Source organism: Colobus angolensis, unplaced genomic scaffold, assembly GCF_000951035.1.
Source record: "Colobus angolensis palliatus isolate OR3802 unplaced genomic scaffold, Cang.pa_1.0 Scaffold326, whole genome shotgun sequence".
NCBI classification, from domain to species: domain Eukaryota; kingdom Metazoa; phylum Chordata; class Mammalia; order Primates; family Cercopithecidae; genus Colobus; species Colobus angolensis.
The window spans coordinates 3,625,545-3,645,220 of NW_012116555.1; the positions used below are offsets into that span (position 1 = coordinate 3,625,545).

At 40.9% G+C, this 19,676-nt stretch overlaps 1 protein-coding gene across 2 annotated transcripts in view; it reads right to left on the minus strand.

Moving 5' to 3' along the window:
* The window catches only part of GRM8 (glutamate receptor, metabotropic 8), an 830,459-nt gene that overhangs the window by 670,196 nt on the left and 140,587 nt on the right, over positions 1-19,676 (minus strand). For both annotated transcript variants that reach the window (XM_011951752.1, XM_011951754.1), the window contains exon 3: positions 14,892-15,108. In XM_011951752.1, the coding sequence (XP_011807142.1) occupies positions 14,892-15,108 (217 nt within the window). The remainder of the gene's footprint in view (positions 1-14,891; positions 15,109-19,676) is intronic.

Consider the following 19,676-nt stretch of genomic DNA (forward strand, 5'->3'; position numbering starts at 1 on the left):
CGTCCCACTGGTCATCCCCCCATGCCCCGCTGATCATCCCTCCATTGCTTGCTCCCCTTTTATAATTTTAATCAAGCTTCTGTTATCTCTCCCTACCCTATATAAGAGAAGCCTCTTTCTTTTTGATTTTGTGACACTTGTCAATTTCTGAGGTTGGAGCATTCTCTCTGTGGCAATGGTCTCTCTTCTGAATAAAATCCCTCCTTATCTAAGTCTGGATTTGTTTTCATTGACAGAATACATAGAAGAGAAATCTAACTTAGGTGGGAAAAGGAGGGGATGAAGATTAGAGAAGGCTTCCTGGAAATAAACTGAGAACAGAAGGAAAATAAAACATTAGCTGGGCACAGTGGCCCACGCCTATGATCCCTGCACTTTAGGAGGCCGAGGCGGGTGGATCCCTTGAGGCTAGGAGTTTAGATGAGCCTGGGTAACATGGTGAAATCTTGTCTCTACTAAAATAATAATAATAATACAAAAAGATAGCTGGATGTGGTGGTGCATGACTGTAATCTCAGCTACTTGGGAAGCTGAGGTGTGAGAATCGCTTGAATCCAGGAAACGGATGTTTCAGTGAGCCAAGGTTGTGCCACTGCACTACAGCCTGGGTGACAGAGTGAGATTCTGTCTCAGGAAAAAAAAAAAAAAAAGAAGGAAAAGAAAATGTTAAAAGAAAACTAACATGGAAGACATGCAGGGATTCCAGGTTGCAGCATGGTATGTGTGACTCTTTTGCCATGTGGCAGTATGTTTAGGTCCTCACCAAGACCACCATCTCTGATCTGTGCTCTCTGAGCCTGAATGGATTTCTTCATGCCACCTGCATCTGGCAATGCTCCCAAACACTGCACCTGGCAAGCTGGCCTAGCTCCTTCCTCGGTCCAGGCCTATTCCTCTGTGTGTGCCCACAAAAACACATGCACACATGTTCTTTCTCATTCAAATGTGTGACCCCTACCCCCAGCATGCCATGGACACCTCAAGTGAACTCCAGCATCTCCAGAACACCCAAGGGGTCAAGTAGTTATTCATATAGATGTAGGCCATCTCCACCTTTTCATGGACTCTCTGTTCATGGCATCTCACTCTGTAGGCTTAGGCAAAATTCCTGTAGCCTAGAGAGATCTGAGACTACAAGGACATAAAAGATGCAAAGAGAGTAAGCTTGGCTAGAAACTGCACGAGGACTGGAAGCAGGTCTGATTCATTCAGCATCATATCCCTACCACCTAGAACAAGGCCCCAACACACAGTAGGGGCTCAAATATTTGTTAAATAAAATGTCATATCAGCTCAAGTGAATAATTCCATCTATCACAGGATTTCCTCTGACACTATCATCAAGCAACATTTTAAAGGGGAAAACAGTGGTTGCCCTCCACAATATGAAACACACAAGGCTAGCAATGCACTCTGAACATCCCTATTTCCCTTAATAGCCCATTATGCACATGCCAGCCATGATTCACGATGCAAATGTAACTCTAGAGTCGTATGACCGTAAGTACCAATGCCTTGGAAGTGTATCTGAGCTGGTACAAGAGGCATTATTTTTTTTCCTCACTGCTACAACTGCCAGAAGACATGTTTAAATCACTACTTGAAATTCCTTTCCCAACCAAACCTCTTCCCAGAGCTGTTAACAAGAAACAAAATGTGCTGACTTGAGTTTCACTTTATTTCCATTCCTCTGCCTTCCTCTTGTGGGACCCCCAGTGAATCATGAAATGGCTTTGGTCAGGTAAGAGTGAAAAAAGCAAAGCAGCCCAGTCTGTCAAACATGCAGATCCTAGAGGACAGAGACTGCAGCCAAGTTCTATCAATGGACGTAACCCCTGAAATAATTGGCACCTATTTCAATCAACTATTCATCTGATAGCCTTCTGATTTTATTATATTATGAAGCCATTTATTTTCAAGGAAACTATATTTGTTGCTTAGTTGATACATGATGAAGTAAACTGAGAAAACACACTCCTAATTCTCAGGCCAACTCTTTTAGGGCCTATAAAAAATGACATAAATAGATTCTGATGTTGCTTCATTTCTGCAGAAGGGTGTTTTTATATTATGTTCTATCAACACGGTAAGTACAGATTGCATCCTAAAGCTCTCATCTAGTGCTGGAGTTTCCAAATACAATGGCTTTAACAAGGAAATGACTTTGGAAAGGAAAATAAAAGAATGTGATTTCTTTGGGGCTAAGCATGGGAGAGAAGCACACTTCTTGTCATGACTTGCGAGGCATGCAGAGACCAGCTGGCAAGGCTCTGATCACAGAAGCTAATCCCTTAGGAGAAAATGGGTAATCTCAGGGCCAAAATTCACCCAAAGAATCAGAACAAATATGGGCTTAGGTCAGAGAGAACTTCATTAATCAGGCTTAATCCGGCAGCCATGATTGAGGAGATGCCATGTAAAAAGGAAAGCAGAGATTGAAGTGATGCTACTACTTGCCAAGGAATGCCAAATATCACCAGCAAACCACAAGAAGCAAGGACAGAGGCTGGAAGAGATTCCTCCTCACAGCCTCAGGAGGATCCAAGTCTGCTGACACCTTGATCTCAAGTTTCTGGCCCCCAAACTGTGGAGGCCAAATTTCTGTTGCTCAAGCCACCCAGTTTATGGGACTTTGTTACAGCAGCCCTAGCAAACTAATACAGTTGGCAATGGGAGTAAGGTAGCAGGAAAACAAATAACCGAAAACAGGGACCACACAGTTCATGTGAAGCTCCTGGCCCTTTTGAAGCATTTGCACAGGAATCACTGGGAAAGAGGTTCAAAGTATCACTTGAGGCTAAATTCTCTTACACTTGGGAATTCATTTATTCATTCGTATGACACTAAAAGAACATGATAAATATAAAGACAACAAGCTAGAGGGGGTCAGGGCCCCATACAAGAGCCAGGATTCTGCTCGATGACTTCATGCATAGTCAGACCTTACCAGCTGTGACAGAATAAAGGCAGAGGAGGAGACACTTCAACCCAGTCAGGTGAAGTTGACAAGGAATAGGTAGTGTGTCACGGTCCAAAACCAGCAGGCCAGAATCTGGGGACAGGTCCATCTCCAAGGATCTGAAGTGTAAGTCAAATGCCTGGTGGGACATCACTGTGAGTTTGCAGTGACAGAGAGGGGCTCAGGGTTCACTCTAGGACAACCAAATACAAGGTTCATCATGACAAAACCATTCCAAACCCTGGCAATTTGTGGGTTGATGCTGGGTAGAAGCTGTTGGCCCTGGCTAAGACTCAGGAACTGAACAAAACTGAAATTGCTGCTGGGTAGGGGTGATCATGGAAAACAGGGACTAATACTGTCAGGTAAAGCCACACACTGATTGCACATAAGAGGATACATGAGAGTAATCAGCAATAGATGAAGAAATAAGAACCGTCAAACACTAGATATTTTACACATATTAAACATTTCTCATATATTTATTACATTACAAAGTTGGCATAATATTTTACACTCAACTTTTTGCACTCTTTTTCTTAGGAAACTGGGTTTCTACTCAAGTTGCCTGAATTAATTTAACTCATATGCCACTGTGTACTTCCTTCGAGCTTGGGGTCCAAAAGCTGTCCTGTTCCCCTGTCTCATGTCAGGTCCTTTCATTATATGAACTGCAGGATGCTCTCTCTCAGGCAGTGTTTTGGAGGCAATGCCTCTAAAAGATGCCTCCATTAAGGCAAAGATCACATGAATTTGTAATTGTTTGCATCTCCGCCTCCTCTGAAACACAGTGACCTACTGGAAAGCAAAGACCATGATTTGTCTCTGTATCCTCAAAGCTTAGCACAAGTATCACCTGACACATGCACTATAAATGCTCACTGAATTGATTCATTCTTAAGAAGATTCAAAATGAAAAAGAAGCAAGCAGATTTGGTGAGCCATTTGTGACTGGTATTTCATGAATTCATGTATTTAACTATGGCCAGCACTATGCTAGGTAGTACATTAGTCATGTGAAGAAACAATAAGATTTATCACTGCTAAGGTACGGAGCAAGTTTCAGGAATGGCGAGAATGGGCTGCATTTAATTGAGCACTTAGCCTCTCTGCTGCCTTTTGCTCATTGAACAAATTGGATATATATTCAGGGCAGTAAGAACACTCATAGGCTACCTGCTGATGTAGATGGGCTCCTTACAAGATACAAATTGAGGCTGGGCGTGGTGGTTCATGCCTGTAATGCCAGCACTTTGGGAGGCCAAGGCAGATGAATTATATGAGGTCAGGAGTTCAAGACCAGCCTGGCCAACATGGTGAAACCCTCTCTCTCCTAAAAATATAAAAACCAGTCAGACGTGGGGGCATGCACCTGTAATCCCAGCTACTTGGGAGACTGAGGCAGGAGACTCGCTTGAACCCAGAAGGCAGAGGGTGCAGAGAGCCGAGATCATGCCACTGCACTTCAGCCTGAGTGACAGAGTGAGACTGGGTCTCAAAAAAAAAAAAGAAAAAGAAAAAATACAAATTGACCATTGTTGAACACTAGCCATGAGCCACACATTGTTACGTATGATCTCACTCAATTCTTATACAATTTTTATCCCCATTCTACACCTGAATAAATTGGGGCACAACATGATTAAGTAAGTTACCCAGATCCCTTTGCTACAATATGACAAATCTGGAACATAAACCCAGCCAGTGAGAAGTTCTTAACCACTCCCCAGTGCTGCCTAAGAGATTAGAGTTGGGATGAACCTACAGATTATCGGCTTTGGTATTTGCCAGCAATAAAAACGTGACTTAACATTACAGTAACCCCTGAAGGTTCCCATGCATTATCAAAGATAATGCATAAAGCATGGTTGGAAGTAGCTCTGCCCTTTTGTTCCCAGAGGCTGAGCAAATCTTACCCACAGACTCACATTACTAACACAACCACGAATCTGCTGACAATGGTCATTCAACAGAAATTCACGAAGCACCTGTTACATGCCAGGTACTGTACTGGGTAATGGGGATCTTTCCACTAAGATAAAATATGTCCTGATTGAAGAGATTGACAGAGAAATCGGCACTACAATCAGAGTGGCAAGTGGTACCACAGAGTTACACACAGGGACTCTGGAAGCACATTGCTAAGGATGAGGGAAAATACCCCCAACTTGTCCTCAAATCTCAACCCTTTTAAAGTGGCAACTGAATGGTCACATTTAAGCAGAAACAACTGTTAGGCAACATGGTAAATAATATTCAATAACCAAGGATGACAAGAATAGGATGGTAGAATACTTAGCCCAGAAGTGGGTGGAGGCATTGAGAACTGGAAGAGAGAAAAGAGAGAGGAGGTGGTCAGGAGTCATTTGAAATCCTCCTCTCTGGTCTTTCATGTAGAATCTTAGCCACATGTAGCTAAGATTGAAGGTAATTAACAGATCAAGCAAAAACACTCTGCCATTTCAAATATCCTACACGCCAGGCAACATACCTACCATCTTTATGATAATATACAGCTTTGTTATGCCTTTGAGGGGAAAATCTGTATTATCCCCATTCCTTTCACTAGTAATACCTGATATTAAATAGCACTTTCAAGTTCATAAAGAACATTCACAAGAATTCTCTCATTGGATTATTACTGAGCAGAAATGGCCTCCATTTTACAGACAAGGAAATTAATTCTCAGAGAAGCTTGTTAACAAAATCTCATAATTGAAAAATAGGGATTTAAAGAAGTGCTTCTGACTCCAAGGTTGGTTCTACTGCATCAAACTGCCATTGTTTACTAACAACTTAACTACAGCATAAGAATCATAGGTTTTAAAGCACTTATTTGAATGCTGTTTGCTGTTTCATATTAACAGCAGCTGTTGCTACTTGGCAGTTACTAGGCCCTAAATATTAGGAATGGCTGGGGTGAAGAACAGCTTTGAAATGACACTCTATTTGATCAGGTTCTGCAATAATTGTTAAAATCATATGCACGTCCTTTGGATCCCTATAAAGCTTCTACAGTATCACTGCACCTGCAGTTCCAATTTGCAATTTTCTCAGCCCTCCTTTGAAGTTATTCTTGCCAATTACCTGGTGTTAATATTAATTAAATGTGATTTGTAACTCAAAATGTGGTGTTATCAATGGAACTCAGCTGTATGAATATAAAGTAAAATTTTCAATTGAATTAAATTGTTTCCTTTCATTCATAGTATTTTACAACATTAATACTTTTGTCAAATTGATTTTTGCCTGGAAAAATTTGACTTTTTGGAAGTCATTTTTCCAAAGCAATGAACATCTGAGGGGAAACACTGCTCTTTATGTATTCTTTCCTTTCTGTCATTGAAAATACTTTGTTTTAATCTTAAAGTGAATCCATTTCAGTTAACAGAAACTTGTTTCTTGTTTATAATCCAAGAGGGGAAAATACTTTCTTTTAAAACTGTACAAAGATACGTTAAAAATATGATCAGTGAACATGTTTCGATTGTACACTAGGGATGAAATTTTCCTTACTGTATTGTTTGACCCTCACCAAAAAAAAAAAAAAAAAAAACTCCATCAAACTTTTTGGCAACTGTCATTTTATACACACAAAAAAATGAACTAATTAAATTGGTTCATTACATTAACATTTCAAACAGAATCTTCCATCCCAACAACTCTCTGGTCTCTTCCAACTCTAAGACGTTAATATTCTGAACATGTTAAACAATAGTCAGAAGCTTCCAGCATTTGCAAATTTAGGGGAGAAAGACACATATAGTAGAATATTTGACAGAATCAGGTCTATTCTGCCCCCTGTAATGTATGCAATGACGACTTGAAGACCTGTCATCTTCAATAAGCCATTCATAAACACAATGACTGATTAAAGAAGGTGTGCCGCCATACTGTGCAAATCTACAATGAAAAGATATGTTTTCACATATTCCTTTTATCTTCAGAGATAAAACTTTAGCTTCCTTGCCCCTTATAATGATAGCAGTAGCATTAACATTTATTATCCTGTCTTCTTTTAAAAATAATAAAATAACGTAAGACAAAGAAGAGAAGTAACCTGTCAAAAGACTAAAGGAAGTCATTTATTGAGTCATGAGCCACCAGGCCCAGAGCTTATGATGGAAAAGCATGAGTGAATATTATCAACTCCTTTATTATAATATCAATGAAACATTATATCAAGGAATTTAAACAAGACAGAAATAGATGACTGTGGACCTAACAGCTAAGGGTTGTGTAACATGTAGGTCTTAACCAGCAGCAACTAAGCTATTCTATTCCCTCAAATCAAAAGACCAAAGAGGGAAATAAAAATAAATTAGGCCAGAAAAGCTTCTCTGGATTTATGTAATTTTCCAGGTGTCATCAATGAGAAGTTTCTTGGATTACACAAAGCGGGGCAGGTGAACAGCAGGTACACACCTGTGTTGGCAGTGTCTATTGTGATCCTATTGGGAAGCTCTCAGCTACCTAGGAAAGCCAGACAGACACTGGGATCCCATCACTTACCCCAGTCTGGAACCCTGAATTATCCATTAGGTTACCTCATTTACCCAAGAGTCAGTATTGGGAGAGTAGAATTCCATAACATTCCAAAAGGAACTTGTGAAACCGCTATATTACAGGCTTCTCCATTAACTAAATTCTGTCTGCTTAAGCCCCTCTCATCCTTATTACCAACATGTTGTCCTCGTGGCCCACCTCCCATCTCTATCGCTGGAAGCTAACTTTCTGAGTATACCCTCCTTCACCCTCTGTTAAAAAATGAATTATCTCCCAAGAAAAATACATTGAAATCCTAACCCCAGTACCTCAGAATGTGACCTTATTTGGAAAGAGGGTCATTGCAAATGTAGTTAGTTAAGATGAGGTCATACTGGAGTAGGGTGGGCCTTTATTCCAATAATCTGCATTGTTATAAGAAAAGAAGACGCAGAGACAAACACAAGAAGGAAGAAGATGGTCATGTGATGGTAGAGGCAGAGACTGTAGTGATGCATCTACAAGCCAAGGAATACCATGGATTGTCAGCAAACACCAGAAGCTAACACAGGCAAGGAGGGATTCTCTCCTACAAGTTTCAGAAGCAGCATGGCCCTGCTGACACCTTAATTTTTTATTTCTAGTCTCCAGAACTGTGAGATGACAAATTTCTATTATTTTAAGCCACCTAGTTTACTATATTTTACTATAAAATACCTCCTTTCAAGGACCTCACTTCATGTAGGAACCCTAGCCCTAACCCCAACCCTACTGTGTATGTTCAGCTATGCATTCTGGCAAATGTTCCTGTTTTCTTATGAAGCACTGCTCAACATTGTTAAATTTTTTTTCTGAGGAGCTCCTTTAATCATCTCCAATAATTGAAGTCTTCTTCAAAGGACACTGAGAGCCCTCCCATGACCATAAACCCATGAAAAGAGAACACTCCACCATACTGTTACCTCCCCATTGCAATGTCTAGGCCATTATTCCCACACTGTATTAGTCTGTTCTCACAATGCTAATAAAGACATACCCAAGACTGAGTAATTTGTAAAGGAAAGAGGTTTAACTGACTCACAGTTCCACATGGCTGGGGGTGGCCTCACAATCACAGTGGAAGGCGAATGAGGGACAAAGTCACGTCTTACGTGGTGGCAGGCAAGAATGCTTGTGCAGGGGAACTCCCATTTATTAAACCATCAGATCTCATGAGACTTATTCATTACCGTGAGAACAGTATGGGGGAAACCACCCCCAGGATTCAGTGATCTCCACCTGGCCCCACCCTTGACACATGGGGATTATTATAAGTCGGGTGAGATTTGGGTGGGGACACAGCCAAACCATATCACACACCTTTCTATGAAAACTTCTCCCCATGAGTCCATCCTCATTCCCCTTTACTTCTCACCTTAGCAACCACCTTTCCATCCTCAATTTTACGAGAATGAACTTTGATCTATATCTCAGTTCCTGCTTGGCTCTAGATCAATGTTCCTTGCTATTCTTCTCCACAAAGCTATGTACTATTACCTAAAGTTTACTGTGTTCATTTTACTGTCTCTTTTCTGTTTACGGTACCTGCCTTTTCCTAGTTGCCCAGGTATACAATTTCAAGTTCAACTTTAATTTCTTTCATACCTTCAAGCTCTGTGTCCAATCAGTTACTAAATTCCATAGACTTCACCTCACAAATGACCCCCAAGTCTCTCTCCTCTTCCATTTCTATTATCACTGCCCTGTATCAGGCCAAGATTTTTATTGGAATGGCCCCTGAACTGGTCTCCTTGTCTTTTACTTCTCATACTACAACCTTAAATATACATTCTGATAGATCCCCCTCTCTCAGCAGTTTCCTCCTAATATAATTTGAATATTTGTCCCTGCCCAAAGCTCATGTGCAATTGTAATCCCCAATGCTGAAGGTGGGGCCTGGTGGGAGGTGCTGGGTCATGGGGGCAGAGCCCTCATGGCTTGGTGCTATCTTCAGGATGGTGAGTTCCCACAAGATCTGGTGGCTGAAATGTGTGTTGCATCTCCCCCATTCCCAACTGTCTCTTGCTCTTGCTTTCATTATGTGGTGTGCTTGCTCCTGCTTTACCTTCTATGATGACTGTAAACCTCAAAAGGCCTCCCCAGGAGCAGATGCTGCTATGCTTCCTGTACAGCCTGCAGAACCATGAGCCAATTAAACCCCTTTTCTCATAAATTACCCAGTCTTGGGTGTTTCTTTAGAGAAATGCAAGAACAGCCTAATACAGAAGATTGGTGCTGAGGGGTGGTGCATTGCTATAAAGATACCTGAAAATGTGGAAGTGACTTTGAAACTGGGTAACAGGCAGAGGTTGGAAGAGTTTGGAAGGCTCAGAAGAAGATAGGAAGATGAGGGAAAGTTTGTACCTTCTTAGAGACCAGTTAAATGGTTTTCACCAAAATGGTAATAGTGATATGGACAATGAAATCCTGGCTGCTGAGGTCTCAGATGAAAATGCGGGACTTACTGGAATCTGGAGCAAAGGTTACCTGTGTTATGCCTTGGCAAATAACTTGGCTGCATTTTCTTCATGCCTTAGGGCTCTGTGGAAGTTTGAACTTGAAAGTAATGACCTAGGGTATACGGCAGAAGAAATTTCTATGCAGCAAATCATTCAAAATGTGGCCTGGTTGTTTTTAATAACCTACACTCAGATGTGGGAGCAAAGGAATGACTTAAAGCTGCAACTTATATTTAAAAGGGAAGCAGGGTATAAAAGTTTGGAAAATTTATACCATAGCCATGGGGCAGAAAAAGAAAAAGCTTTTTCAAGAGAGGAATTCAAGCAGGCTGTGGAGAAACCACTTGCTAGAGATATTTGCATAACTAAAAGGAGCCAAGTCCTAATATCTAAGACAATGGGGGAAAGGCCTCCATGGCATTTCAGAGACCTTAATAGCAGTCCCTCCTATCACAGCCTAGAGGCATAGGAGGGAAGAGTCCTTTCATGGGCCAGGTCCAGGGCCCCATTGCCCTGTGCAGCCTCAGGACACTGTTACCCACATCCCAGCCACTCCAGCACTAGCCTTGGCTCAAAGGGCCTCAGATATTGCTCATGCCAGTGCTCTGGAGAGTATGAGCTACTATAAACCTTGGCAGCCTCCACGTGGCATTAACCTTGCAAGTGCACAGAGTGCAAGAGTGATGAGGCTCGGCACCCTCTGCCTACATTTCAGAGGATGTATGGAAAAGCCTAGGCACCCAGGCAGAAGACTGCTGATGGGGCAGAGCCCTCACAGAAAACCTCTACAAGGGCAGTGCCAAGGGGAAATGTGGGGTTGGAGCCCCCACACAGAATCCTCAGTGGGGCACTGCCAAATGGAGCTGTTAGAAAGAGGCCATCTTCCAGACTCCAGAATAGTAGATCCACCAGCAGTTTGCACTCGGTGCCTGGAATAGCTGCAGGTACTCAACAACTTATGAGAGAAGACACAAGGGCTGAACCCTGAAAAGCCACAGGGGTGGAGCTGCCTAAGGCCTTGGGAGCCCACCCCTCACAACAGTGTGCCCTGGATGTGGGACATGGAGTCAAAGGAAACCATTTTGGAGCTTTAAGATGTAATAACTTCCCTGCTGTGTTTTGAAGTTTTGAACTTGCATGGAGCCTACAGCCCCTTTCTTTTGGCAATTTCTTCCTTTTGGAACAGGAATGTTTATCCAATGCCTCTACTCACATTGTATCTTAGGAGTAAATAACTTGTTTTTTATTTTACAGGCTCATAGGTGGAAAGGACTTGCTTTGTCTCAGATGAGACTTTGAACTTGGACATCTTTTTTTTTTTGAGATGGAGTCTTAGTCTGTAACCCAGGTTGAAGTGCATTGGTGTAATGTCAGCTCACTGTAACCTCCACCTCCCAGGTTCAAGCAATTCTCTGCCTCAACCTCCCAAGTAGCTGGGACAGCAGGTACATGCCTCCATGCCTGGCTAATTTTTAGTAGAGACTGGGTTTCACCATGTTGGCCAGGCTGGTCTCAAACTCCGCCTCAGCCTCCCAAAGTGCTGGGATTACAGGCATGAGCCATCACACCCGGCATGGACTTTTGAGTTAATGCTACAATGAGTTGACATTTGGGGGGACTATTGGGAAAGCATAATTGTATTTTGCAATGTGAAAAGGACATGAGATTCAAGAGGAGCCAGGGTGGAATGATATAGTTTGGATATTTATCCCCACCCAAATCTCATGTCGAAATGTAATCCCCAGTGATGGAGGCAGGGCCTTGCGGAAGGTGTTTGGGTCATGTGGCAGATCTCTTGTCACCTGGTGCTGTCTTCAAGATAGTGAGTTCTCACAAAATTTGGTCACTGAAAAGTGTGTTGCATCTCCTTCCTTTGCTCCTGCTTCACCTTCTGCCATGATTGTAAGCCTCCTGAAGCCTCCCCAGAAGTGGATGCCACTATGCTTCCTGTACAGCCCACAGAACCATGAGCCAATTAAACCTCTTTTCTCATAAATTACTCACTTTCAGAGATTTCTTTATAGCAATGCAGAATGGCCTAGCGCACCTCCATTGTCTAGAAAACTAAGGATAAAATAAACAACCTATGATTTGAAATAACCATGTGTCTATGTCAAGCCTTCCAATTTTGTCTCCCATACTTCACTATACAAACTATGCTCCAGTCAATAAAACTGTGCCATTTGCTGATACCAAATATTTTTTTTTCCTTCTCTAGCAATAATCCTATAGTCAAGAGATGCCTTGGGATGACATTACAACAGCTGGGATATCAAGGGGCTATTTGTCTTTATCAAGTGTCTCTTGGCCCTCTCGCCTTCAGAAAGATCTCAACTAGGGAAGAGCCATCACTGAGGTCTGATCATGACCACCATACACTCATAAACTTTATTCTCCCAGATTAACAAAGGAGACTGCCCCAAGTCTGATTTTGTTAAAATGAAAAACATTCTAATCAAACCAGAGAAGCAATTTATCACTAAACCAATTTTCATTTCACCATCACTCCATTATGATCTGCTTGAGTTAATCAGAGGTAAGACAGAGGAAGCCTCAATTTACACTGAAATTTCTTAGCAATCGATGTTGCTAAAGAGAAATTCAGAACAAAGTACAGAGAACACTATGAGTTGGGGAAATATACAATTTTATTAATGGGCAGACACTCCAAAATAAATTAATGTATACATCTCCTTCAGTCAAGCTACTGAGGTTTTTTTAAAAACACACTACTAACATGGTGACAGATGTCATCAGTGTTGTAGTAAGAGCTGCAAATGTTACAGAACTAATGAATTTTCATTAGAGACATCAGATAATTTCAGAATGGGTTAAGTTGCTACCATTTGCCATTCCCATTAATATCATTGTCATATAAAAGGTTTAATTTTCAGCTATTTTTGCTCTAGATAAAAATCTTTGTCATTAAAATGAGGGATGATTTTGATATTTAATATATTCCATGGCATACTCCAGTGTGGTACTAATTTGGCCTTTTCAGTATTCTGCACATTAATTGACAATCCATCCCTCCTCCATTCCCCAGATAAGTAAGAACTGAAATAGAATGGACAACCAATCAAGTCACAGAATACTGAAAAGATCAACACAGAAGAAATGTGTTGCTCTAATCAAGAGCATATACAAGGCACCAAAATTATTTTCTCCCATGCTAATGACTATGATAGAAACAGGAATAATGAATGGCACCATCTAAATCCTTCTATGTGACAGTATTATCAAAGCATAGCAATGCTCCCTAAAAAATAAAAACTAAGTATTTCTTATTTTAGTCAAAAGAATAAAACTGTGGTTTCACTTAACTTTTAGAACAATGCATTTTGTCAGATTCTGCAACAATTGGCAGACTATGTCCTGTTTTGAATTTTTTATAGGAATCTATCTCATGCACACAAAATGTGTCCTCAAGTTGCAGAATGTCCAGGATCACTGCAGAAAACTTATTTCAATACATACTCTATTAGTTTCCTTCTCTTGTTGAATTATCACTCTGGTAAGAACTGACATCAGTTGCTTAAATAATACATTAACGCTGTTTCCAGAAGCTATTGTTTTCATTTGAGTGGGCATTTCCTCTAAAGATAAACTTTAGATTTTTATCCAAGAAGATAATATATTTTGTCATAATTTAAAGATCAATTGAATGTTTTGACTCTGTTTTATAGCAGTAATGATATAAATTCCCAGAGAGTAAAGATTATGGCATCATGCACACTTACAGCAGGTGTGAACAGTTGTCCAATTAAATCAATTAGCCCAATCTATCCAACAAGACCAGGCCTTTTATACATTTTCTGCAATAGCACAAATGTAGAACAAATGTTAAAGATACTAAATATTGTGTATTATAATTTTCTATGCCCTACTATGTACAGAAAAGCTTGCAGTCATCTGCAAATCTCTCAAGTGAAAATCCTATTTCAATAACATCAGACTTTTTGTCCTTGGCAATTATGGTTAAGCCCAAATCACTCCCATGATCTTTTTCTGAGTCGAGGCCTCTAAGAAAAACAATAAATTTATCAACATAATGTCCTTCTACAGGCTCAAAATTACTGAGAAACAATCAATGGACACTTTAATCTTTCAACAAAATATTATTACTCTTATGGAAAAATTCATTCATTCTTAATAAGAATAATAGTACTTAAGTAACAATAACATATTTCATTCACAAAGGTATGTTGTTGACAAATCAGCAGTTAAGATCTGTGCTCTAAGTTGTTCCTTTGTTTTGCTCTGTGTTTTCAAAGTAGTGGAATGGATTTATAACCTCATTGGTACATATACAAGATGGTGAAATGCCTAGACACTTGAATAAGCACCTTGAAAAAAAGCCCAGGATGGAGGTCAGCAGTACCTTGTTGTAAACAAGTTTTTACATCTTGCCCTTCACCACACCCTAAGCTTCAGAGTTTTCGTTAAGAATAAAAATGCAAAGAAGTCAAACATGACAATAAGAATATTGCTTAAGTATAGCCTTGGGGGCTTCTTCAGCATTGTTTTAAGATGATTACTAGACTTAATCCCTCTAGTGTTGGATGTTAAATTCCACTGACTTTTTTTTTAATTTAATGACTTGCTAATGTAAACTTCCATCTAGAACAATCAAATAGTATGTCATTTATTCAAATTTACAGTGCCTCTAATGTGCCAGCAAACTCCCTTGTCAAAACAGACAACTTTAAAAAATGTTCACTTGAGTCAGGAGCCCTACTTCCTAAATTAGCATCAAAATGTCACCTTGATAGGCCTATGAACAACAAAATCATTTATAATAAACCCAGCTTCCCTCTAGAGTGGACAGCCTAGTTCATGCATCTGTAGGAGTTCTAATTATTCCCTACAGATAAGAGAGCACTTGGAGATGCTCAGGCATCAGCAACCTGTCGCCTCCAAATACAATCATCTGATAAATATATGCTTACCAATCTCCCTCGAGATCTGAGTGAAGGCCTCCACACCGCTCTCACCATAGTTCCCCTCAGAAGCCAGTGTCGACACATAATTCCATCCCAGTGCTGTCACGATGTCCACCATGGCTTGGGCTTGGTAGGAGTCAGGCGGGACCACTCGAGAGAAAAAGTCATACCTGGTGTTATCACTTAGCTCTGGGGCTGTGGATGCATAGCTGATTTGAGGTATCTGCAAAACAAATGATGGGTCATTTCAACCCATGAAGAATCTTGAAGAATGATGGATTGTCATACGAGCCAAACAGCCAAGGCTATACCAGAAACCTAGATGTGTCAGCCTGAAGCCAAAATACAGTTTTATGACTACCAATTTAATTAGAAAGTATTTCTGAATGAACCATAGGCTTACTTTCTTTCAATGCACAATATCTCTAAACAGTGAGAAAGAATTTCAGTTTGCTTTAGTTTCCATTGCTTCTGGAGCCAAAGCAAAACATCTGTGCTTTTTGTTGATGTTGCTTTTTTAGTCTGTACATGATAAGCTCTGGTGCAGAAACGAGAGAAAAACGAAGGTATATGCATCAGAAAAGGTCACCTCTGAAACTGGCTTTGGCTTTATAGGACATGAATGCTATACAATGACTAACAGGGAATTTAATATGAGTTTTTTTACTCTTGATGCCATTTCAGTCTTAAGACTACATTTTTAGTAAATTATTTTAAATATAAAGTTTTGCAAGTCTATTGACTGTTTATTGATATAATCAGAGTGCCACAAAAAGATTTGAGAATTGCCAGCAACCACGTATCCTCTCATAGATACATCTTTCTAACCCCATCCAAAACATCACAGAAAAGGGAATCCAGACTATAAATTCTTTAGAAGAACAGACTATTTTTCTTTTAACGGGGTGAATTGCCAGAAATTTTTCAAAACGAGGAATCTTATGTCATTTCTCAATAACGTAGGAGAGTGAGCTATGTGGTTGTGTCTAGTAACCCCTCTGCTGCCATGCCGTGGTATGAGTGAAAGTTCAGAGGTCAAAATGAATCCAAGACGCCCTAATTCAGGTAGCTTGGTTGAAGATGCAGGTTTGACTTGTACATAAAAAAATTAGCTTTGTGCTACATTACTTGCTGCAGCTAACGTCAGTGCACAGAGGATATCAGAGGTTGCAGTTCCATCTTTCCCCACAGGGCTGCACACTCTGGGATCCAATAGTCCCCACCACAGTCTAGACAAATGATTCCCAATCTATATAGACATTTCAACTCCACCCTTGATATATTTGTAAAGCTCTCAACATCTAAATAACCTACCTAAGTCTAGAGAGTCCTATTCCATAATGGTGGCCAGTGAAATGACAGTGAAGTCTCTAAAACATAAAAGTCACCCCGGGAGCCGCAGCAGAGCAATGTGTTTGGAGCTGTCCAGGGTGCTGACTATTCATTCGGCTTCCGTGTAACTCGGATCCATCTACATTGGCCATAACAGTGAGTACCCAGAATAGCGTGGCCCATTTAACCCCAAATTCTTTCTGATTCTGTTCTCCTAGTGGGGACCGTGTTAACTTACTTGTTAACACTGTGGGACCGTGAAAACCATCTGACCCATCTCATCCTGCCCTTTGCCTTCTCTGCCAGATATACTGGCCTTATCTTGACAAATATTTCCCCTGGTTAGAGATTTTTTTTTTTTTTTTTTTTTGAGAAGGAGTCTCGCTCTGTCACCCAGACTGGAGTGCAGTGGCGCAATCTCGGCTCACTGCAAGCTCCGCCTCCCAGGTTCACGCCATTCTCCTGCCTTAGCCTTCCAAGTAGCTGGGACTGCAGGCGCCTGCCACCACACCCAGCTAATTTTTTGTATTTTTAGTAGAGACGGAGTTTCACCATGTTAGCCAGGATGGTCTCGATATCCTGACCGCGTGATCCGCCCGTCTCGGCCTCCCAAAGTGCTGGGATTACAGGCGTGAGCCACTGCGCCCAGCCTCTTCTGGTTAGATTTTGTGCCTCCATAGTACATGACTACTCTCAAGGACACCCCTCCAAATCTCAAACCACACACCAAATCTTGCCCTTTTTCACCTTTTCTTGTTTGTTTTCAGAGGACCTGGGAAGGAAACCATAGATAACTTAGTGAGATCTAAGTCTTACTAGGTAAAAATTTCCCAAATATCAAAAGCATGTGCATTCCTGTATTCTAAGGAAAGTAAGTTAGCCATCTGACTCACTTTAGAAGAAATTCTGTGTATGTGCAACTATGGGTTGTGTGGGGGGAAGGGAATAGGGGAGCATTCTATAGCAAATTCTATAGCACTATACCATTTCTTTGTCCTATTTGGATACCGATACTCTCACTTCCTGAGCTACTAAGAGTCCAGCAGTAAAATGAGTTACGCAACTCCCACCCTGCCTATAATAATGAGCCACCCTTTCTAAAAATGAGCAGAAAGTGTGAAAATTGAGTGTTTGAAACCAAAACTAATTATCTCAAATTACTACCTTCAGTCAGTCACTTCCAGGCTGTTTAATTAGCAGTCAGCCTCATGTTTAGGATTAATTAAACAGGTGAAAAGGGTATATAAAATAAAAGCACAGATAGATGATGGTTGTTTGATTCAGTAATGGACTTTCTCCCTAAAGTCTTGAAGAATTTCCTCTTTGCAGATCAATGTGTGGGAAAGTAATGTGAGAGTATGTGCTTGTATTTTTATTTTTTCAGTCTACAATAATACACATCAGGGTACATGCATAGTATTTCAAGACAAGTTTTCAAGTTTTCATGTGTCACATCTCATTTTTATTTTGTTGTGGTAGACCACTAAGCATTGGTTCATTAAGCATTTTAATTTCTGTGCCAGCATCCCCAGTATTTCTACCATCCGCAAATTAAACCCCTACTGGCAACTGAAGTAGAAATTTTTAAAGACCTGGAATGTTTCCTTTTCTTTTCCCTACATCAAACCACTCTAACTACCCCCTTAACCTTGGAGGTTTCATCTACCAGAAACACAATAATGGAAAAAAATGTGGTGAATGGCGAAGAGAAGTGAAGAAAAAAAATGAGAGGAAAAAGAAGGAAAGCATACCAAGAAAAGAAATTGCTAAGAAAAGCACCCATTATCAGTTCCCCCATCCTTTAAAAAAAGTAGTGTCTTTTATAAGCCTCTGTTAACTCCCATTGCCAATGTAAAGGATAAAATCCAAACTCTTCGGTCTGGTTCGCAAAGATCATCAGATTCTGTCTCATCTTCCTCCCCTGACCTGTACCTTCTCTCCATATTCTCTGCACCCTTCCCCATACCAGGGAGATTTAATACTCTCCTCTACCTAACGATCCTCTATACAAACTCAATATCCAGCTCAAAAGTCATCTCCTTCTGGGGACAGTTTTCACTGACTGCATCAGGCAGAGCTGTCTTTTGCTATTCCTGTCTTCCAAAGTCTCCACCATCTAACATTAGAATCATGACTCTGCTGGCTTATGATCCTCTCAAGACCAAACAGGGTCTCTGTTTTTGGTATCCCCAACACCAGGCAGAGCAATTGCTCAATGAATGTTTGAGGGCAATTAATTTATTAAACTGCTGCAGGAAATTTAATACAGCTTCTTCCCCACCACTTCCTCCCTTGCATTCCACCAAAATATTGTGCAGGCTATTCTCCGTTTGACCTTCCTGATCCTTCCCTATCCCGCCAAAGACCCTAGGAGGCTGCTCTCTATGACCATACTGACTGGGCTTCCTTGCCTCTGGCTTCTAGTTGAGTTTGTCCTGGAGGCACCAGCAGAACATGGGAGGGTGAGAGGAGACAGAAAGAAGTTAGAGTATTTATCCCCCAGCTTCTTCTTCCACTGACTCAGTGATTCTCCACCTAACCCCTCACCGACAGCTAAAGCTTTTGCCAGATTCCAGTGACTACTCTGTACCATTGCTCCTGTAGGGTCTCCCCACTGTTGTTGGCTCCTGAGCACTTCATCATCCCTTGTTTTTTCTAACTGTGCCCCACTTAAAATAGTCTTTTTGTGAACTGCTCTTCCATTACCTCTGGGTGTGCCAGAAGCCTGGTGAACACTCCCCTATGACAAGTCTCTGTAGAAGACAACACTGCTGTGGCTCCCAAACCTCGGCCCTACCCTAACCTCTTAGCCCTTCTCCAGTCACCTGCCCTTCCAGCCTTCTCTACTACTGTCCTTACGTGGCACTCTCCTTCATTTCCCTAAGGCATCCTATTGCATATTTGAAAACACCTGTCATTTTACTTTTCTTCATTTCTCATTTTCTTTGTGCTGAGGCTTCATAAAAAATATCATATGTGCTTAAATAAGGCCATATTTCTATTACTCAAATAAAGCATATTTGAGTCGATTAATTATACAACTCAGGACACTCATCATCCTCTTTTTTTAAAAAAAATTGTTTTAGATTCCACTTTTCTAATAATTATTTTGGTTAGGAAAAACTCTTTTTCTTCTCTCATTACATTCTCACTTCAGCCCACAGAAGAGGAGATTCTTACCCCCCAACCCCACCCTCTTTGGGAGCTCCAGAACAAATATTTCCTCTCTCACTCTCCATTCCTTTACTGACTTACCCCAACATGGAGGGGGAAAGAAACTGAAGCCAGAGTTCTACGTTTAGTGGGCAAAAGGGGATAGCAGGCTCTCCCTTTATTCTCTGACCTGTCCACATACATCTCAGGCTTCTTTTCTCTATAATGTCAAGAAAACATGCAGGGCCTCAATTCTTGGAAAGGAAGCCCACCCTCTTCTCTCCATATTCCACTGGCAACCAGACA